Source organism: Seriola aureovittata, chromosome 11 (assembly GCF_021018895.1).
Source record: "Seriola aureovittata isolate HTS-2021-v1 ecotype China chromosome 11, ASM2101889v1, whole genome shotgun sequence".
In the NCBI taxonomy this organism is placed as follows: Eukaryota; Metazoa; Chordata; class Actinopteri; order Carangiformes; family Carangidae; genus Seriola; species Seriola aureovittata.
In genome coordinates, this window is record NC_079374.1 from 28,108,462 (window position 1) to 28,124,298 (window position 15,837).

Here is a 15,837-nt window from a genome sequence, read left to right on the forward strand (position 1 = left end):
ATAAAATAATGTTCTATAGCAGGTATTATGAAGGGGGTAGGTTTGGTTTTACTACTGTGCAAAATTTACAGTAAACCTGCAGTGCAGAAATTTTGTCTCCCACCTCTGGCAGAGGTGGGGAAAAGCAACACTCATGTTTGTCTTTACCTTGGATCACTTTCTCTTTCAGACTGTAATCCTTCATCTACACACACAGAGTTTCTTTTGTATCCGCACCATCAGAAACTTTTCTTGGACGCTTCCTCGGTTTTTCAAGGTGTGTACCTGCTGCTGTAGCTGCTCCATCACTATGGTCGTTCCCCTCTTCAGCTCCGGCAAACCAGTCATTACTGGTTAACGTAAATGCATGTATGTATTGTATGTACTGTTGGGCCAGTGCAGGAAACCAGACACCAGATTTTTTTATTTGTGATTTTTTCGGGCTTTTTCTGCTTTTATTATAGTGACAGTCAGAGAGTGACAGGAAAGTTGAGAGAGAGAGGGGATGACATGCAGCAAAGGGCTGCAGGTCGGATTCGAACCCAGGCCGCTCCAATTAGGACTAAGCCTTAATGGTATGTGCTCTACCAGGTGAACCACTGAGGTGCCCACAGACACCAGATTTAAAACTCTGACATACTGAAGACTACACATACTAAAAGAAGTGGTGTGTGCACTCATTTAGCAAAGTCTTGAATGTCACAGATGTTCATCTATGTAAAAGTGTTAAGTATTATAGTGCACTGGTATATCTCACCTATGATAATATGAGGCACACACACATGTGCACATTTTCAAGTAGATCTCGATTTATCAGTAAACTGTGTGAATGTCGGCATGATTACAGGTTATATGATTTTTGCTTTTGTGCAAATGTTTTATAAATGAGACCTGGACTCCTGCTCTGTACAGGAATCAAACATTATAAGATAGAGAGTAAAATAAATGTTTGCAGTATTTGATGATACTTTCTTCTATATCAAATATTATAATATATATATTCTTTAAGGACTTTTCAGCTGTACATAAGCAGTAAGGAAATTACACTCTGCTGTTGGTGCCCTGTGACAGTGTAATGTGTCATAAGGATCACATCCATCACGGTGTGCATAGCCGACAGCTTTCATGGGAAATTAAACTTCAGCTGTGGCAGCGTTTCCATCTAAGAAAAGCAGAAAAAAATTTCTGTAGTGCTGATAATTTTGAACATGTCCTTCTCTGTCCTGTCTCATATGAGTCTTATTCCAGTCGGTAGGGGTGTGTTGATCATTCACTCACAGCTGAGCTCCACTCGAATGAAGTCTTTATGGCCCAGGTTCTCCAGAAGGACTCCTGATCGAACACTGGTTTTGAAGTAGAAGGAGATGTCGCAGGTGAGCTCGCCTTGTAGAGTGGGGAAGACGAGGGAGGAGGACTCCTGGTAGAAGGAAACTGCATTCCAAATGGACTCTGAAAGAAAATGAAAGGTCAGTGGGAGAGCCGGCTTCCTGCTAGGAGGCTACTTACTAATTGAAAGGCAAAATGTTCAGTGAGACATTAAGAGGTAGTAGTTAACAAAACACACACAAGTCAATTTACTAAAACAACACAAAGTATTTTCATTATAAGTGTCCTTAGTCTTCATATGATACTAAAGTTACAGATGATATTTGAACATGGTTTCTGTCCATCAACATTGAGCCTGAGATTCAAAGTCTCTGCCTGCATCCAGAAGCCCAAAGTGGGGCTGTAACATAGCAGTGGTCACCTACTGTCTCCATAACAACGAAGAGGTCCGATTTGGTAGATGGCCTCCGAGCCCGTTCTGTTGGTGTCTCCGATCACCACATGGCTCACTGGCAGGTGCTCTTTATAGGATAGGACGCCTGAGTCATTGGCCCTGTGATAGAAGAAGAACAGAGAGCTGTCTCACTCCAGAGTCCAGATAAATGAACTCCTCTGTAGAGTAAATGGATGGAAACAGGGTGTGAAATCATGTGAAATCCCAGAGAGAACTGAAGATGAACATACAGTATGCAAAGTGATTCAGAGAATTTTACACCAAGACTGTGACGGAGTCATGATTTGCTTTAATTTAACCAGTTGCTTGAATGAAAATTTCTTGACCATCATAGAAGTCAAGAGTTTTCTGGCTTCAGGCTTTTCTTCCACACTGTGCTGCCTATTGCACATAATAGTTAATATTAATTAATGTCAATGTCTCTCCTGCTTCACCTGCTTGGCCCATAGACTTCAAATTCAAATAAAATATCATAATACAAAGAGAAATAACTAAACTTTTTTCAGTTGGAGGCCCTGTCAACAGATTTTTTAGAGGTCTCTTTTAGAGTAGCAGTCTCTGAGGAAAATGCTGTTTGGGCTGCAGTCCAGGGCTTACAGTACTGTGTGGTCACTAGGACAAAGTGGCAGTGTCATATCCACTTTCAGATGTTTTGGTCACAGTCATCAACTCGGCCATATGCACAATAAGGGAAGTCACAGCAGTTAAGTAATACAGCAGTAACCTGGAAGCCAAGGCTGCTGCTGCTTAGCACAAGTTACATGTTGTATATTCTGGATTAAGGCTGTTGTGTGATGTGAAGCTGTAAATAATATTACCCACAATTAACCACAAGATAAAAAGAAATCATAGTGAGAATACAACATGAACTCTCTACTTCATTGAGGTACAATACGCTAATGTAGATTTTTTCCTGAGGCTGATGCGGATTAAAGATATAAAATTACTTCTGATGTCATTATCAAAGTTTTGTTGTTTTTGTAAATGTTCATTCTGCTTTGAAAGTCTCAGTGCAGCAGTGACAGCTGTGTGTGTGTTATGTACCACGAGGCTTTGTCAGCATCGCAGTTGCAGAAGTAGTTCATGTCGATGCAGTTCTCCTCCAGGCTGCAGGAGCACTGCTGGACTCCAGGCAGGAAGCCTCCCCAGTAGCTCCGCCTATCTCCTCTCTGGTCCAACCACCAGGACAACGGGTGTCCGTCTGTAACAAAACATCACATAGTGAAAGAAGCAGCCAATGGGTTTCACAAAAGTAACAACTGAACACAGCAAAGACTTAAAGATGACTTGGTGTATATTCAAAAACTGTGTGTATGCACAGTTCATCCAGAAAGTCTTCAGACCCTTCAATGTTTTTACATTTTATGCAGCAACCTTTGCTAAAATCATAAAAAAAATATTATTCTCACATCAGTCTACTCTATCCTGTAATGACAAAGTGGAAAGTGGCTGTTACTTTCCACAGTGATGAGATGGATGGATGGATGGATGGATGGATGGATGGATGGATGGATGGATGGATGGATGGATGGATGGACAAAACAAAAAATGACAAAGAACCTGTCCCTGGTACAACCTAGAGACAGTTCGAGGACTCCACCAACCAGCCAAGTTACAGGAAATATGTCACCGTCTCTCCTTCCTGAGCTACAGCATTGAATAATGGCCAGAAGTGTTTTTGCAGAACATTATGATGTCACAGTGAAGTTAACCTTTGACTTTTTGGATATACAGTAAAATGTCATCAACCCTAACCACACAAGTCAAACATACTGTGTAGTAAATTTGTCTTCACTCAATTATGTGGATATGTCACATTGCAAATTTATGCAGGTAGTTGAAGTAGAAGCTAAATGAAAATACAAATGATTTTTATGACGGTTGATCACAAATTTATAAGTTGACCATATTTTCTGTTTTTTTTGGATACTCTTTTCACTCACTAATCAGTTCCTGTTGTTTCTACTTTGCTGTTTTTTCAAATCAGTTTCAAGCCACTGTTAATGAAACAAAACACCTGCAATTATTTCACATTAAAAGCCTGTCAGGAAAGAACACAATGCAGCCCCTGATGGGCTTTTGATATGAAAATCTGTGCAGGAAATGTTATGTTTCATTAATAGAAAATTTACATCAATTGAACTACAGCAAAGTAGATTCACCTGAAACTTATTAGTGGATGAATGTGTTTGTGTTAAAAAGAGAAACTCAGAGGAGCAGTGACTATGATGAATAATTGCTGATAAGACAACAGGTAAACATGGAGGAAGTGTTACATTTACATTTACAGCAAATGAAAACAGGAGCAGATCAGAAGATAATAAAATATATTTTTAAAAAATCAACTCATTAAATAGAGACTTAGGGATCTGTCTTTGATCTGTCTTTGAACGTGTTTGTTTGTGTTCACACGGCACCAAGGGAATGGTGGAATTCAGCACTTTATGAATGGTTCATGAGAGCAGCACAAGCACAATGTTTGGGACACCAACGACTCCCAGAGTAATTCAGGATGAATGTACCCAGAGAAGAGTAAGCGCAAAAATATAATTACATGAGAGAGTGAATACGGTTCATGAGGTCAGAGTGGGGTTTTCTTAGTGGAACACAAACAGGAGGAGAAAAACATTCAGAGGGGAAGGGACCATCAGAGAAACACAATTCTACCTTTGGTGTTGAAGAGGCGGGACTTCCTGCAGCTGTAAACCACTTCCTGTTGGCACTGCTCTGAGGCCATTATGATGGAGCGCATTTGTTCAGCCGAGGCACTGTATTTTAACTTCATGATATGAGGATGCTGCAGAGATGAGCCCTGGACTCTGACTGGAGCTGTGACGTTGTGGGTCATCACTGTCCACACTCGCTCCTCTAAACACACACACAAAAACCATGTGTTAGCCTGTTAGCATGAACAGTAAGGAAGACTTTATAAAATACAAAAATAAATAAAAGATGTGGAAAATGTCAAATAATCAAAAGTCTAAGGAGCACTGTCACTGTGGCATGTATCAGGAACGGGCAGGAAGAGGAGTACAGAGATCTGACAATGGCCTTCAGTGAATGGAGTGACAAGAACTGCCTCCTTCTGAACACCTCCAAGACCAAGGAGATGGTCATGGACTTTTGGAGGTCTAGGCCCACCCTTCAGCCAGTCAGCATTCGTGGGAAAGACATTGAGGTGGTGCACACTTATAAATACCTAGGTGTGCACCTGGACAGTAAACTGGACTGGGGCTTGAACACAGATGCCATCTACCAGAAGGTATCTATCTATCTATCTATCTATCTATCTATCTATCTATCTATCTATCTATCTATCTATCTATCTATCTATCTAAAATAGAAACTTGCATGTATCAGAATCAACATTGCTCAGATGAGTTATATTGTAAAATATAGCAGACACGGGACATTAGCAACAGAATATAAGACACAGCACAGGGTTTTTTCGCCTGTTATGAGAAATAAAAAACTTTAAGAGGCTGTAATGGATCTTTTTTATAATAACAATAACAGTATCAATCAAATGTCAGATGTCACCTGCTCACCACTAAACACAGTGACTTGCTAGTGACCAGAAAGATAGTGAAAACTGGACATATGTTCATCAGGTCGACACAAACACACATCCAAATGATAGTGCTGTTTCCATAACTGCTGGATGTCTGACTAAAAAACAGTTTGCTAATAAATGGACTTCATTAGAACCAGTGGCATGAGGCAGCATCCTGAGAGAGAGTTTCTGGAAATCACTGCATCATTCTGTTTGTTTTTTCCCTCAAGCACATGAGCGCCCAGCCTGTGTGCCTCTCTCTCTCCCTTCTCCTTCTCTATCTCCTTCCTGTTACTCTCCGCAGGTCCTCCCACCTCCAAAGCTGTAGAGTCTGGAACTGCAACTACAAACCACCTACTGCCCCCATGATCCTGTTAACACCTGCTGCTAAACCTGCTCAATTTTATTATAATTAATAATAAATATTATTACTGCTTTAGCTTTCATTATAACTTTTATCAGTAGGAGTGTTACAGTTGCCATTACATTACTATTGCTGTTACTGCCGCTACTATCACTATTCTTAATATTTCTATCATTGCACGTTCTTGTTCTTTTCCTCTGCGCTCTCTCTTGTTCGCTCTCTCTCTCTATCTCACCAACCCACCCGGTCGAGGCAGATGGACCCGCCCACCCTCAGTCCGGTTCTGCTCGAAGTTTCTGCCTCTTAAAATAAAATTTTTCCTTTGCCACTGTCGCCTAGTGCTTGCTCTTGGTGGGAATGTAGGGTCTTTGTAAATAATATTATAAAGAGAAGGTCTAGACCTGCTCTATTTGGAAAGTGCCTTGAGATAACTTATGTTGTTAATTGGCGCTGTACAAATAAAAATTGACTTGACTTGTCCTGATAACTGGGGACAGTCCTGGGATGACTGTCTAATAAAGCTTAGAGTAAGTTCAATCAGGAAGATCTCAATTCCACCTCCCCCCCCCCCCCCCCCCAGTCTTCATCTAGTCAGGCCGAGCTCATCATCACTCTTCATCACATCCAGTACTTCAGTTTCTCTTCTTTGAATCTACAGGACCACAACCAGTGTTTAGACTCCGGGGGGGGGGGGGGGGGGGGGGGGTTCCTGTACCTATACTATACTGCAGAGCCTCACCCCCTTTTCACATATGACATCACGATGGGGTAAATAGAAGACAATAAAAGTTTATTTGTTTACACAAATTAGTCTCTCCTGATTGAAATTCACTTTGACAGTTTGAAATGTGTCTGGGATCAAACCACCAACCAAATGATATGTGAATATATCACATATCATTTATATATATTAAATTATGTGAGTAATTTACTCACATAATTAGTCCATCCACCTGTATTTTTAATTTCTGTATAAAGAAACCTTAGTAAAAAATCCAGAAATTCAACAAAAGTATCACAAAAAAGTTGCAGGTTGTTGTTTTTGTTGTTGTTGTTTCTGGTAGTGAAGCAGAATTTGAAAATGCTAAGAGGATGATCCCCTACCTCAGACACACAGTCTACATGTGGTTCATTAAATCAATACAACAAATACCATCTTTTCATCTTTTCATAATATTTTGACTGTTTGAATTTGGAGCTCTGCTGCATCTTCTTCAGCAATAGTTTTAGTGCCACCAGCTGTTTAACCAGCCCCTAACATCTGCACAACAGCAGTGGATTAAACGTGCATCCTATTACTAGACTGTGGACTTGTACTGTGCTGGTATTTTTTTCATAATGAAGTAACATGTCAGTGCAACAGTCTCAGCCTCACTGATGTGGTTTTAATGACTGTGTTTGACAACTCTGGAGCTCTGTGGCTCAGACAACTCAGGCTTTGGATAAATAGACTGTACTTGTGCTATTTGCACAGATATTGTTCAGTGTGCAACAGTCTGTCAGGTTCATGGTTGAGTCCTTTTAACTGTTCACCAGCAATGAGTGTCAATCAAATTATTACTGACAGATACACTCTGTCAGAGATGCCCCCAGAAAACCACACACAGCCCTTCCTAACATGTCAGCCCATAAGTCTGTCAGCCAAAATAAACCTGTATGTTTGCTCACAGAGACATAAACTGATTGAAGAAGAAAACAGATGTTAACATATTAATGTGAATCACACCGGCAGTTCTAAAATAATATATACAACCAATATGAACAACTACAAAACAACTGTTTAATGAACAGACGTGTCTATGGTGCACTGCTCTTTACTCCAGCAGATCTTCAGTTCCACTCAATTCACAGCTTCACGAATTCAGTTTCTACACAGCCGAGTTTTTCTCTCAGAGCTCCACCCACCCCACAGAGTTTTAACTTTTATTTAATGAGTGAAATGTAAAGTTTAATGGACAATGAATTGAACAAGTTTCAAAAGAAAAATATCTTTGAGAAACATGATAAAATAGTGAGAAAGGTTGTAGAAACAAACTTAATGACTTAATCTCTTCACATTTCAGTCATTGATTAACTTGTTGGTCAGAGTGTAAAGACGATACAGTATAATGGTGTAAGATGTAAGAGCTGTAAGATCTCAGCACTGCCATGTTCTTATAACATCACCAGGTTCCTGAGGTGCTCAGTCGTGGGTGTTCCTCTGAGGACTCCTGGCTCAGTAACTGGGGGTCTGATGAACTGTACTTGTACCCTCTCCTCGGACATCTGTTTGGATCTTCCCCCTCAAAACTTTATTCAAACTACAGTTAAAACAGTTTTTACAGAGGGATCACTCCTGAAGTAGTCCTGAATGATCTAATGCTTGTTTAATGGTCATTTCATTTCATCATTATTTGTTTTTGTGTGTATCTATAATAAAAAACCATCTTGTGACTGGCTTTGTGAACTATACATGCTAATGTATTAGTCCATGATGTAAAATGTTTGTCCCTAAAAAATAAACAAAACTGTACCATGCTGTGATGAAATAAACATGGATGGATCAATCTTATATATGACAGTATTTTGCCTATGTCTTTATGTTTGAGATTCTTTGGATTTTTGTCACTTCCTGTTTTATTTTGTAGTTTGTTTCCTTGTGTGTCTCGATGTTTTTACTTCCTGTCTTTGTCCTGTTTCCCTACTTGCTGATTTTCTGCCCCGCCCTAATGTGTTTCACCTGTGTTCAATCACCCTTGCTTCCCTTGTGTCTATTTAGTCTCTGTGCTCCACTGGGTTGGTTCGTCTGCTGATGTTATCCCCTGTGGTTCTTTGTGTTTTGGCCTGCTGTGTGTCCATTTGTAGTTCCTTGTGTACACTTGTGCTTTGGTTTCCTGTTCTGTTGGTTCACCAGTGTTTTGTAAGTTCTTTGGTTTATTAAACATTTTTCACTTCTCCCTTTGTGTTGGTTGCATTTGGGTCCAGCCATAACCTCGATCGTGACAGCCTCATGTTAATCATAGTACAACATACACTGCTGTTTTGTATTGGGCATAACTAGAATCTCTCTGTATCTTTGCTGTATCATTCCATTGTGTTTGCCTCTATGACCTGCACAGATTAAAGTAAGAAGAATCTCTGTATCTAAATAAAAATGACAAACAAAGTCATTTATTTTGTAAACTGAGGAAAAAGCTCATCCTGCTGTCAGGCTGTCGAGAGAAGCAGTAAATTCTTCTCTGACCTTTACAGACTACGCTGACGTCACGACCTGTCAGGTGTCGTCAGCAGGAAGTAAACTGAGTAAAGATTTCTATGCTGATGGTCAAGTGTCAGCACTGTAGATCGATGGCTGTGTGATCTCTGAGAGACTCAACTCTGAGCTCTGGTCCTGCTGAAGGTGATGACATGATGGACTGCGGTGTACTAACCTGTCATATTGCAGTAGACCTCGGTGGGCCCCAGGGGGCCACTCCCATCTGGATCAATGGTGTATAAGCCAGAAGAGCTGCCAATCAGCTTGTAGGCCGTGCAGGACGTCTCATAGATGGCTGCAAGGAGGAGACAGTTTTTATTCAGATGTCAGAAACAACAATAGCTTCCTGTTCTTGCACTGCAAAAAAACAACAAACAAACAAAAACAAATCTACATCTAATCTAGTCTTTTCAGCATGTAATGAAAATGTATATATTTGTCTATAATGGCTTGTATTTTCAAACCATTTCTCAGAGTCCTTCTATGCAATCTTAGATATTCATGATTGAATTAGCAGGAATCAAAGGGTTTCAAGTATTTTATATCTATTTATAGTAAAACAGTCATAGAATCAGCTGATCTGCTTCATTAGGACTGTGAGGGTTTGGTTAGACAGTGAAGGCAGTGTGAGCCAACATCTCACAAAAATCTTAACTGATGCACAGAAATACACAACTTCATCTTTATCTGACTGAGCACTGTCCATTTCAACCCACTGAGAGGAGCAAAGACAAAATAACCAGCACAGCTCAAAGTCTGGCAGCATGTTCATAAAGGACTTTGAGCTCAGAGTCAGAAAACATGTTTTCAGGGTGAAAATAAAGAAGATTTCAACCTGTTTCCAATTACAGTGGACTTGTTTCTCTTCTGCCTCTTGAAGCAAGAAAATTCAATATCACAACTTGCACTTTTGTCATTTGCTGTGGTCAAATAACACGTGTAAAGCTGCTGCTAATATTTTGCCATTTCTGTCTAACAAATGCAGTGTAATGTGAAAACAGTGGCAGGAACCAGATGTCCATCATTGCAAAACCTGTGTCTCAGACAGATAATCTAATTTAGATTTGCTTTGTGTAGAATTTCAGTAAATGTAAGTTTTAATACAAAAACATGTGGTTTCTAGTTTTAATCTTTTGGCAGCATGATGGATATTTTCAACCTGTCACATTCCAGTTGTAACAACAGTGCTTCAGTACAACATAAACCCATGGTGTGAAAATACTAATTAGGCGTGACACTCTCCTTTGAGGAAACCAACAGCTTGTACATATACAGTGATTATTCTGCAGGAAAAAAAATTATGTTTATATTCTGTGTGAAAAAGGACCAACTCTGAGGTAACGTAAAGTTTTCTCAATGTCCATTGTTGATCAACAGGACTATGACTGCACAGTCACTGCACAGCCATGCTCATGGACCTGTGAGGCTGGTACAGTGGTGCTTTGAGCTAAATGCTGATGCCTGTGTGTTAACATGTTTAACATGTAAATCATGGACAAACTGACACTTTGACCTGAAACTTCAAGTAAAAAGTTCTTGAGATTCTCTGGGGAAAATTAATATCCACCGGATTTCATGACAATCCATTTGACAGTTTGCAAAACATTTCACTCAAAATCAAAAAGGTCAACGTCATGGTGCCGCTAGAGGAGTAGTCATTGGATCTCAGAGACATACTGTGAATGTCCAGTGTTTGACTCTCCGGGACAGAGTGGCTGCACGGCTGCAGCTTTTATCCAAAGCACTTTAAAATCTGTACTTTACAAAGTCAAGTGTCTTTCCTCAGGACAAAGGGAGAAGCTGGGGATTGAACTGCCAACTCTTTGATTAGTGGAGTATCCAATCTAAACCACAGCTGCCCCATTAGCTGAAGCTGCAGAGCATTAGCCTGCGTAGTTTTTCTGAGACACTTTCCTGCAGACCCTCCTCCCAGAAAAGTGAGAAAATATTCCCTGCAGATGTGTTGTTGTCATGGGCTAAATCACACATCTGACTCATATGATCTAGGACTAGTTTAAATTAAATTAATTGTTGTTAAAGTGTGTCTTGTCCAGTGTTTCCTCACAACTTAGAGCAAATGGCTTGTCGTAAATAATATGAGATTCAAGCTTTCTAATATTTTTTTACACATAAAGCTAGAGAGTTTAGTCACTGAAAACGTTTGACAAGATACATAAAGCCTGCACATAAAAAAAATGATTTTATGTATTTTAAATGTTCCTCCAAGTGTCTGTCTGTAGTAGCTTCCTGCAGCAAAACCCATCTCTTAAAACTACAGTCAATCACAACTGAATGTACAGTCAGTCAGTCAGTCAGTGGTGACACACTGTTTTAATGTGACCTGGAAAATTCACGTCACAATGAAAAACAATGAATTCAGTTATTAAAAACAAAAGGTCATCATATGTTATGTGGTTATGTTTTCATTTCATTTGACACAGTAAAGGCACACACATAAGTTTATCTATACAGCACATTTCATACAAAAAAAGAATGTGATAGGAAGGTATTGTGATCATTAATTAAATGGGATAGTAATAAACATTTCTAATTTAAACTTAACTAAAAAATATGTCTTTAGTTTTCTTTTCATAGCACCATAATGACTGATGGTACCATGAATTGGTTTAAAATGTATTTTCCATTTCTTTCTCATATTTACTCAGCTGTTTATATATAATTATATATTATAAATATTATAATCAACCTACAGTTTGGTTTGAAGCTACCTGTGCTCAGTGTTTCCATATTCCTACAAAATGCTTTTGTTTTACTAGAAATTAACTTCAGTTTTAAAGGTGTAAAATCCATAATTTCTGTCACAAGTGAATTAAAAGGATGGCAAATTCAAATTCAAATCAGGATGAGAGCAGGTACACCTGACAGAGTCAGTGTATCTTGTGTTAACTGCAAATGGATCATGTTTTATTTTAAACCAGCTGCATGTTTGGTCCAAGCAACAACTACAACAGTGAGCTAAAATGGCCCTGTTATGAGGGATATGTCATTTGTTTCTGTTTTCGCTGGAACAATAAGAACTAGTGACTCACAGTTATGACACGTAGCTCCAGAGTAATCAGTCCCAGAGCAGTCGCAGGAGAAGGAGCTCCAGGACTGCCCACACTGCCCTCCATGTTCACACAGGTTAGGAAGACACCTGCAACAGAGGACAGTGTTTCTTTTTTTAATAAACTTGTTAGTTCATCCTCATTCCAAGTAAGCTTGTGCCGATATTAAATAATATCAAATATCACAATATTTCCCACCATATGCAATATTTTTCAGCATATCATTTTTTTAAAACATTTTTCTTTCTTTTCTTTTTTTGTAGACCCTTATTTCACTTTTCTTTCACTCTTTTCACTGCTTTGATGACTGTACATTATTACGTGACGAATAAATCTTTGAGCTCCTGTGTAATGGCAGCATCATTTCTTCCTGAAACATAATAATTAATATATTATAAAAAGAACACCCGAAACATCAAATACAATAATATAATTATTATATTCTTATAATATAATAGTTATTTGGGCTGAACTGTATTAATATATTACATTTTGGATATTGCCCAAACCTACTTAATAGTAGTTTTAGGAGAAAACAAATAGAACAAGCTAACCACATGGTGTCTCCACTCTGAAGAGGTGCACTTCACCTATCACCTACATGTGTGACCAATTAACGCAGGAATATGAATAACACCTGTATCATCTGCTAATCAAAAAAAAACACAAACAACAAAAATAATATGAGGAGGTGATGACAAATATTTCAAACATACTTCTTGGGAAACATTTTCCTCATGATGTCCAGGTTCTCACATACACCTGTGTTGGGCAGCTCAGGTTAGAGAGGCAATTAGATCCTCTTTGTCTGAGGCCTGGTAGGTGTGTGGTAGAACTGCTGTGTGTGCAGGTAAGGGAGAGTTAGGGAGTAAAGATGGGTGGTATTGTTGAGTTGGAAGTCTAATAAGGTTTCTTGTATATCTAGTTGTGGTGCGACTGTGTCCTGATTCAGATTGCTGTATGCTCTGTAGCCCCATGCTGAAGAGGTAGGCCATAAACAACTTTATGTTGTATAGGAATATAATATAATATCTGTATTCAGCTGTATAGGAAAACATTGAGCTTCTGCCACTTCTTTGTTGGAGCCTCAGTACAGAGCCAACCATCTCTACCGGTGTCGTTTGAAGCTTTAGAGTTTGTAAGATTTTGGTGCCAGACTGCTGCTTTGCCTGGACCAGTTCATCATGGCTGCCTGTTTCATGTGTCTCCTGACCTTTTAGTTGGACCTAATTATTGTTGATTATATACTGTCTGTTGTTTTATATTGTTGCTCAGAGGCCTTTTTAATGTTGTTGTTTAGGAGGCAGATGGTTAGACTCCTTGTGAGTATGTTGAATGTCTTTAAAACATTTGTGAACCTGAACCAACTGAAGGGAAACTTTACTGTGCGATTTTGTTCTTGTTTTTCTCAGGCAGTGTGGAGATCTGCTGGGGGTTTGTTTTCTTTGCAGTGTAAATTGCAGTGTAAATTGTGGTGTTGATAATGATCAGTGTGCACACGTGGTGGTTTCTATTGGGGTCTGTGATAGACTCTCCCCACGGTAAGTACCCTGCCTACTTCAATCATACATACTCTTGTGTCCGTCATAGTCAAGTCATTTGGTGTCGATGCAGATCAGCTGTTTGAGCTATTTGTTGTTGTGAAATAAAACATTTTGACTAAGACTTGATTGTTTCCTCTTTTGTCCTCAGGTCCTTCCCTGCAGCAGGTATTACACCTTAAAATAAAAATTTGATTGTAAACTGGATGCATGTCTCCCGCTCTTCTTGAATCCTGAAAATTTGTGTGTGTCCTGACAACAGGATGTATGATGGCCAAACTACACAACTAATTAAATATGACTCAACTAAAAAAAGACGCTATGTTGAACTAAAATATACATTAAATGAAGGAGCCTTTGATGAAAGTCATTCATTTCCCACAACTGATGTAGCTTGTTACCAATAATTAATTCATGTTACAGTGTTAATTCATCCTCTGCACAGTGATGGTATTGCACTGCAGTGTGTTGATATACAGTACATACAGCTGCTGTTAAAACTGGCAGATAAACATGGAGTATTCAGCAGTTCTTCTGTATCGTCATCTCACTTATTCTTTTGTTTTCTCCAGTTTTAGTTACAGTTAAATTCACATACACATCATCTAACTACAAATGGACAAATCTCTGTTTGTGGATCTCAACTGATCTCATGGACTTCAAACTTTGCACCTGTTTTGCTGAGGAAGGCAGTGCAATGTAAAAACACTCCCATATTTCATCCAATCACAGGACAAATATTTGAACTTATGTTATGATTTCACCTGCAAAGACCTAATTCTTAGTTTGAGGTGATTCTACATTGATGAAAACATAATGATGAACAGGCCTATCATGTATCATCACTGGTCCTTTAATTGTTCAGGTGTTTGTGATGTTTGGTTAATGCTGCTCTGCTCCCTGATAGAAAGGACCAGAGGTCCGTACTACGAAGCAAGATCTGAGGTCATCAAGGTAACTTCAGGTTTAACCCTGGGTTTTCAGTCCTTACCTGGGTAAATCACCATGGTAACTGATGCTAAACTGGTAGTCATCATTCCTACAGTATCCTGACAGGGACAAAAGAGTACAATAAAGTGATCAATAATGAAGATCAGAAGATATTTGTATTGATCAGTGGATGTTTCGGTGTTTGAGTCTTTCCATGTGTTACTGGTTTCAAAACAGAGCCTCTAACAAACAGAGGAGGATTTATCACATTAAACAACTACAAAATAACTATTAGAACTTCATTTCAACAGAACACAGATTCTTTAATCTGATAAGATTCCTGACAGTGATGAAGCTTTTACTCTCTTCTTCATCACTGCAGCTCAGAACAACATGAGGAGAAATAAAAACTAAACCAACAATGATCCACAAACTGATCAATATTTCCATCATTATGAATGAACATTTCAGTCAGACTGACTCTTCAGACATCAGCGACTTCTCTCCTCTTCTTTCTCTCCTCTTTTCTTTCTCTCTGCAGCAGAAACAGTCTGACATTAACTTTAACTTTTATCTGCTTCACATGTTCATGACAGTTTGTTCATCATCAGGCTGAAGAGCAAAATATTCAGTGAGAAACTTAATGATAATTCATTTTCTTATTTTCAATATATCATTATTCTGGCTTTAATGATTAGTATTATTTCTAGTGTTTCTTTTTTTAATTCAGTCATGTGATCATGTTGTTACATTTCACTTCGTTGAATTTCACTTTATGAGATACTATAACTGAATTAACCTGCAGGTATCAGTGTCTCTGCTCATATCCTATTACTACTTAATTCCTATGCTTGGTTCTGACGATGTTGCTTATAATCAACAACTCTGCCTCTTTCTCATGAATGCACTCGTATCTGGACATGTAAACCCAGAGTTAACTGACCCAGTAGATAATTAGCTTCACAGTAGAGGTGATCAGGATGGACACAAAAAGATATCCTGGGTATGTTGAAATTTAAGATCCTTGACTTGTTCAAAACTAGTTGGCTTTTTTTCTTTCTTTTTTTTTTTAACATGTCAGTTAAATGTATTCATCATTAACTACAATTGATTATAGTTTTAAACCTTTTTATGCTTCAGTCCTGACGTGTGTCCTAAATACACTGGTCATGGTGAGGACCTGGCTTTGGAGTTTAAGAGTGATCTTTTTAACTGTAAACTGATGAACATACAAGTTGTGAAATCCTGCTTTGTAAGATGTAATGTAATGTGTAACTGTCAGTTCCACTTATGATTTCTCTGACTTCGAGTTTTTTGGTAGCTAAAGTTAAACCTTTTAATTTCAGGTGAATTGTGATCTCTTGTACGTCCATCAGGCCGAGTGGTT

The 15,837-nt window shown here is 38.8% G+C and overlaps 1 protein-coding gene across 1 annotated transcript in view; it reads right to left on the reverse strand.

Annotated features, from left to right (window-relative positions):
• LOC130177688 (contactin-associated protein-like 5) overlaps window positions 1-15,837 on the reverse strand; it is a 218,462-nt gene that overhangs the window by 42,293 nt on the left and 160,332 nt on the right. The window contains exons 12-17 of the mRNA XM_056389607.1: window positions 11,962-12,068; window positions 9,087-9,206; window positions 4,427-4,627; window positions 2,804-2,960; window positions 1,731-1,858; window positions 1,258-1,428 (exon numbers count right to left, since the gene is read on the reverse strand). Of these exons, the coding sequence (XP_056245582.1) occupies window positions 1,258-1,428; window positions 1,731-1,858; window positions 2,804-2,960; window positions 4,427-4,627; window positions 9,087-9,206; window positions 11,962-12,068 (884 nt within the window). The remainder of the gene's footprint in view (window positions 1-1,257; window positions 1,429-1,730; window positions 1,859-2,803; window positions 2,961-4,426; window positions 4,628-9,086; window positions 9,207-11,961; window positions 12,069-15,837) is intronic.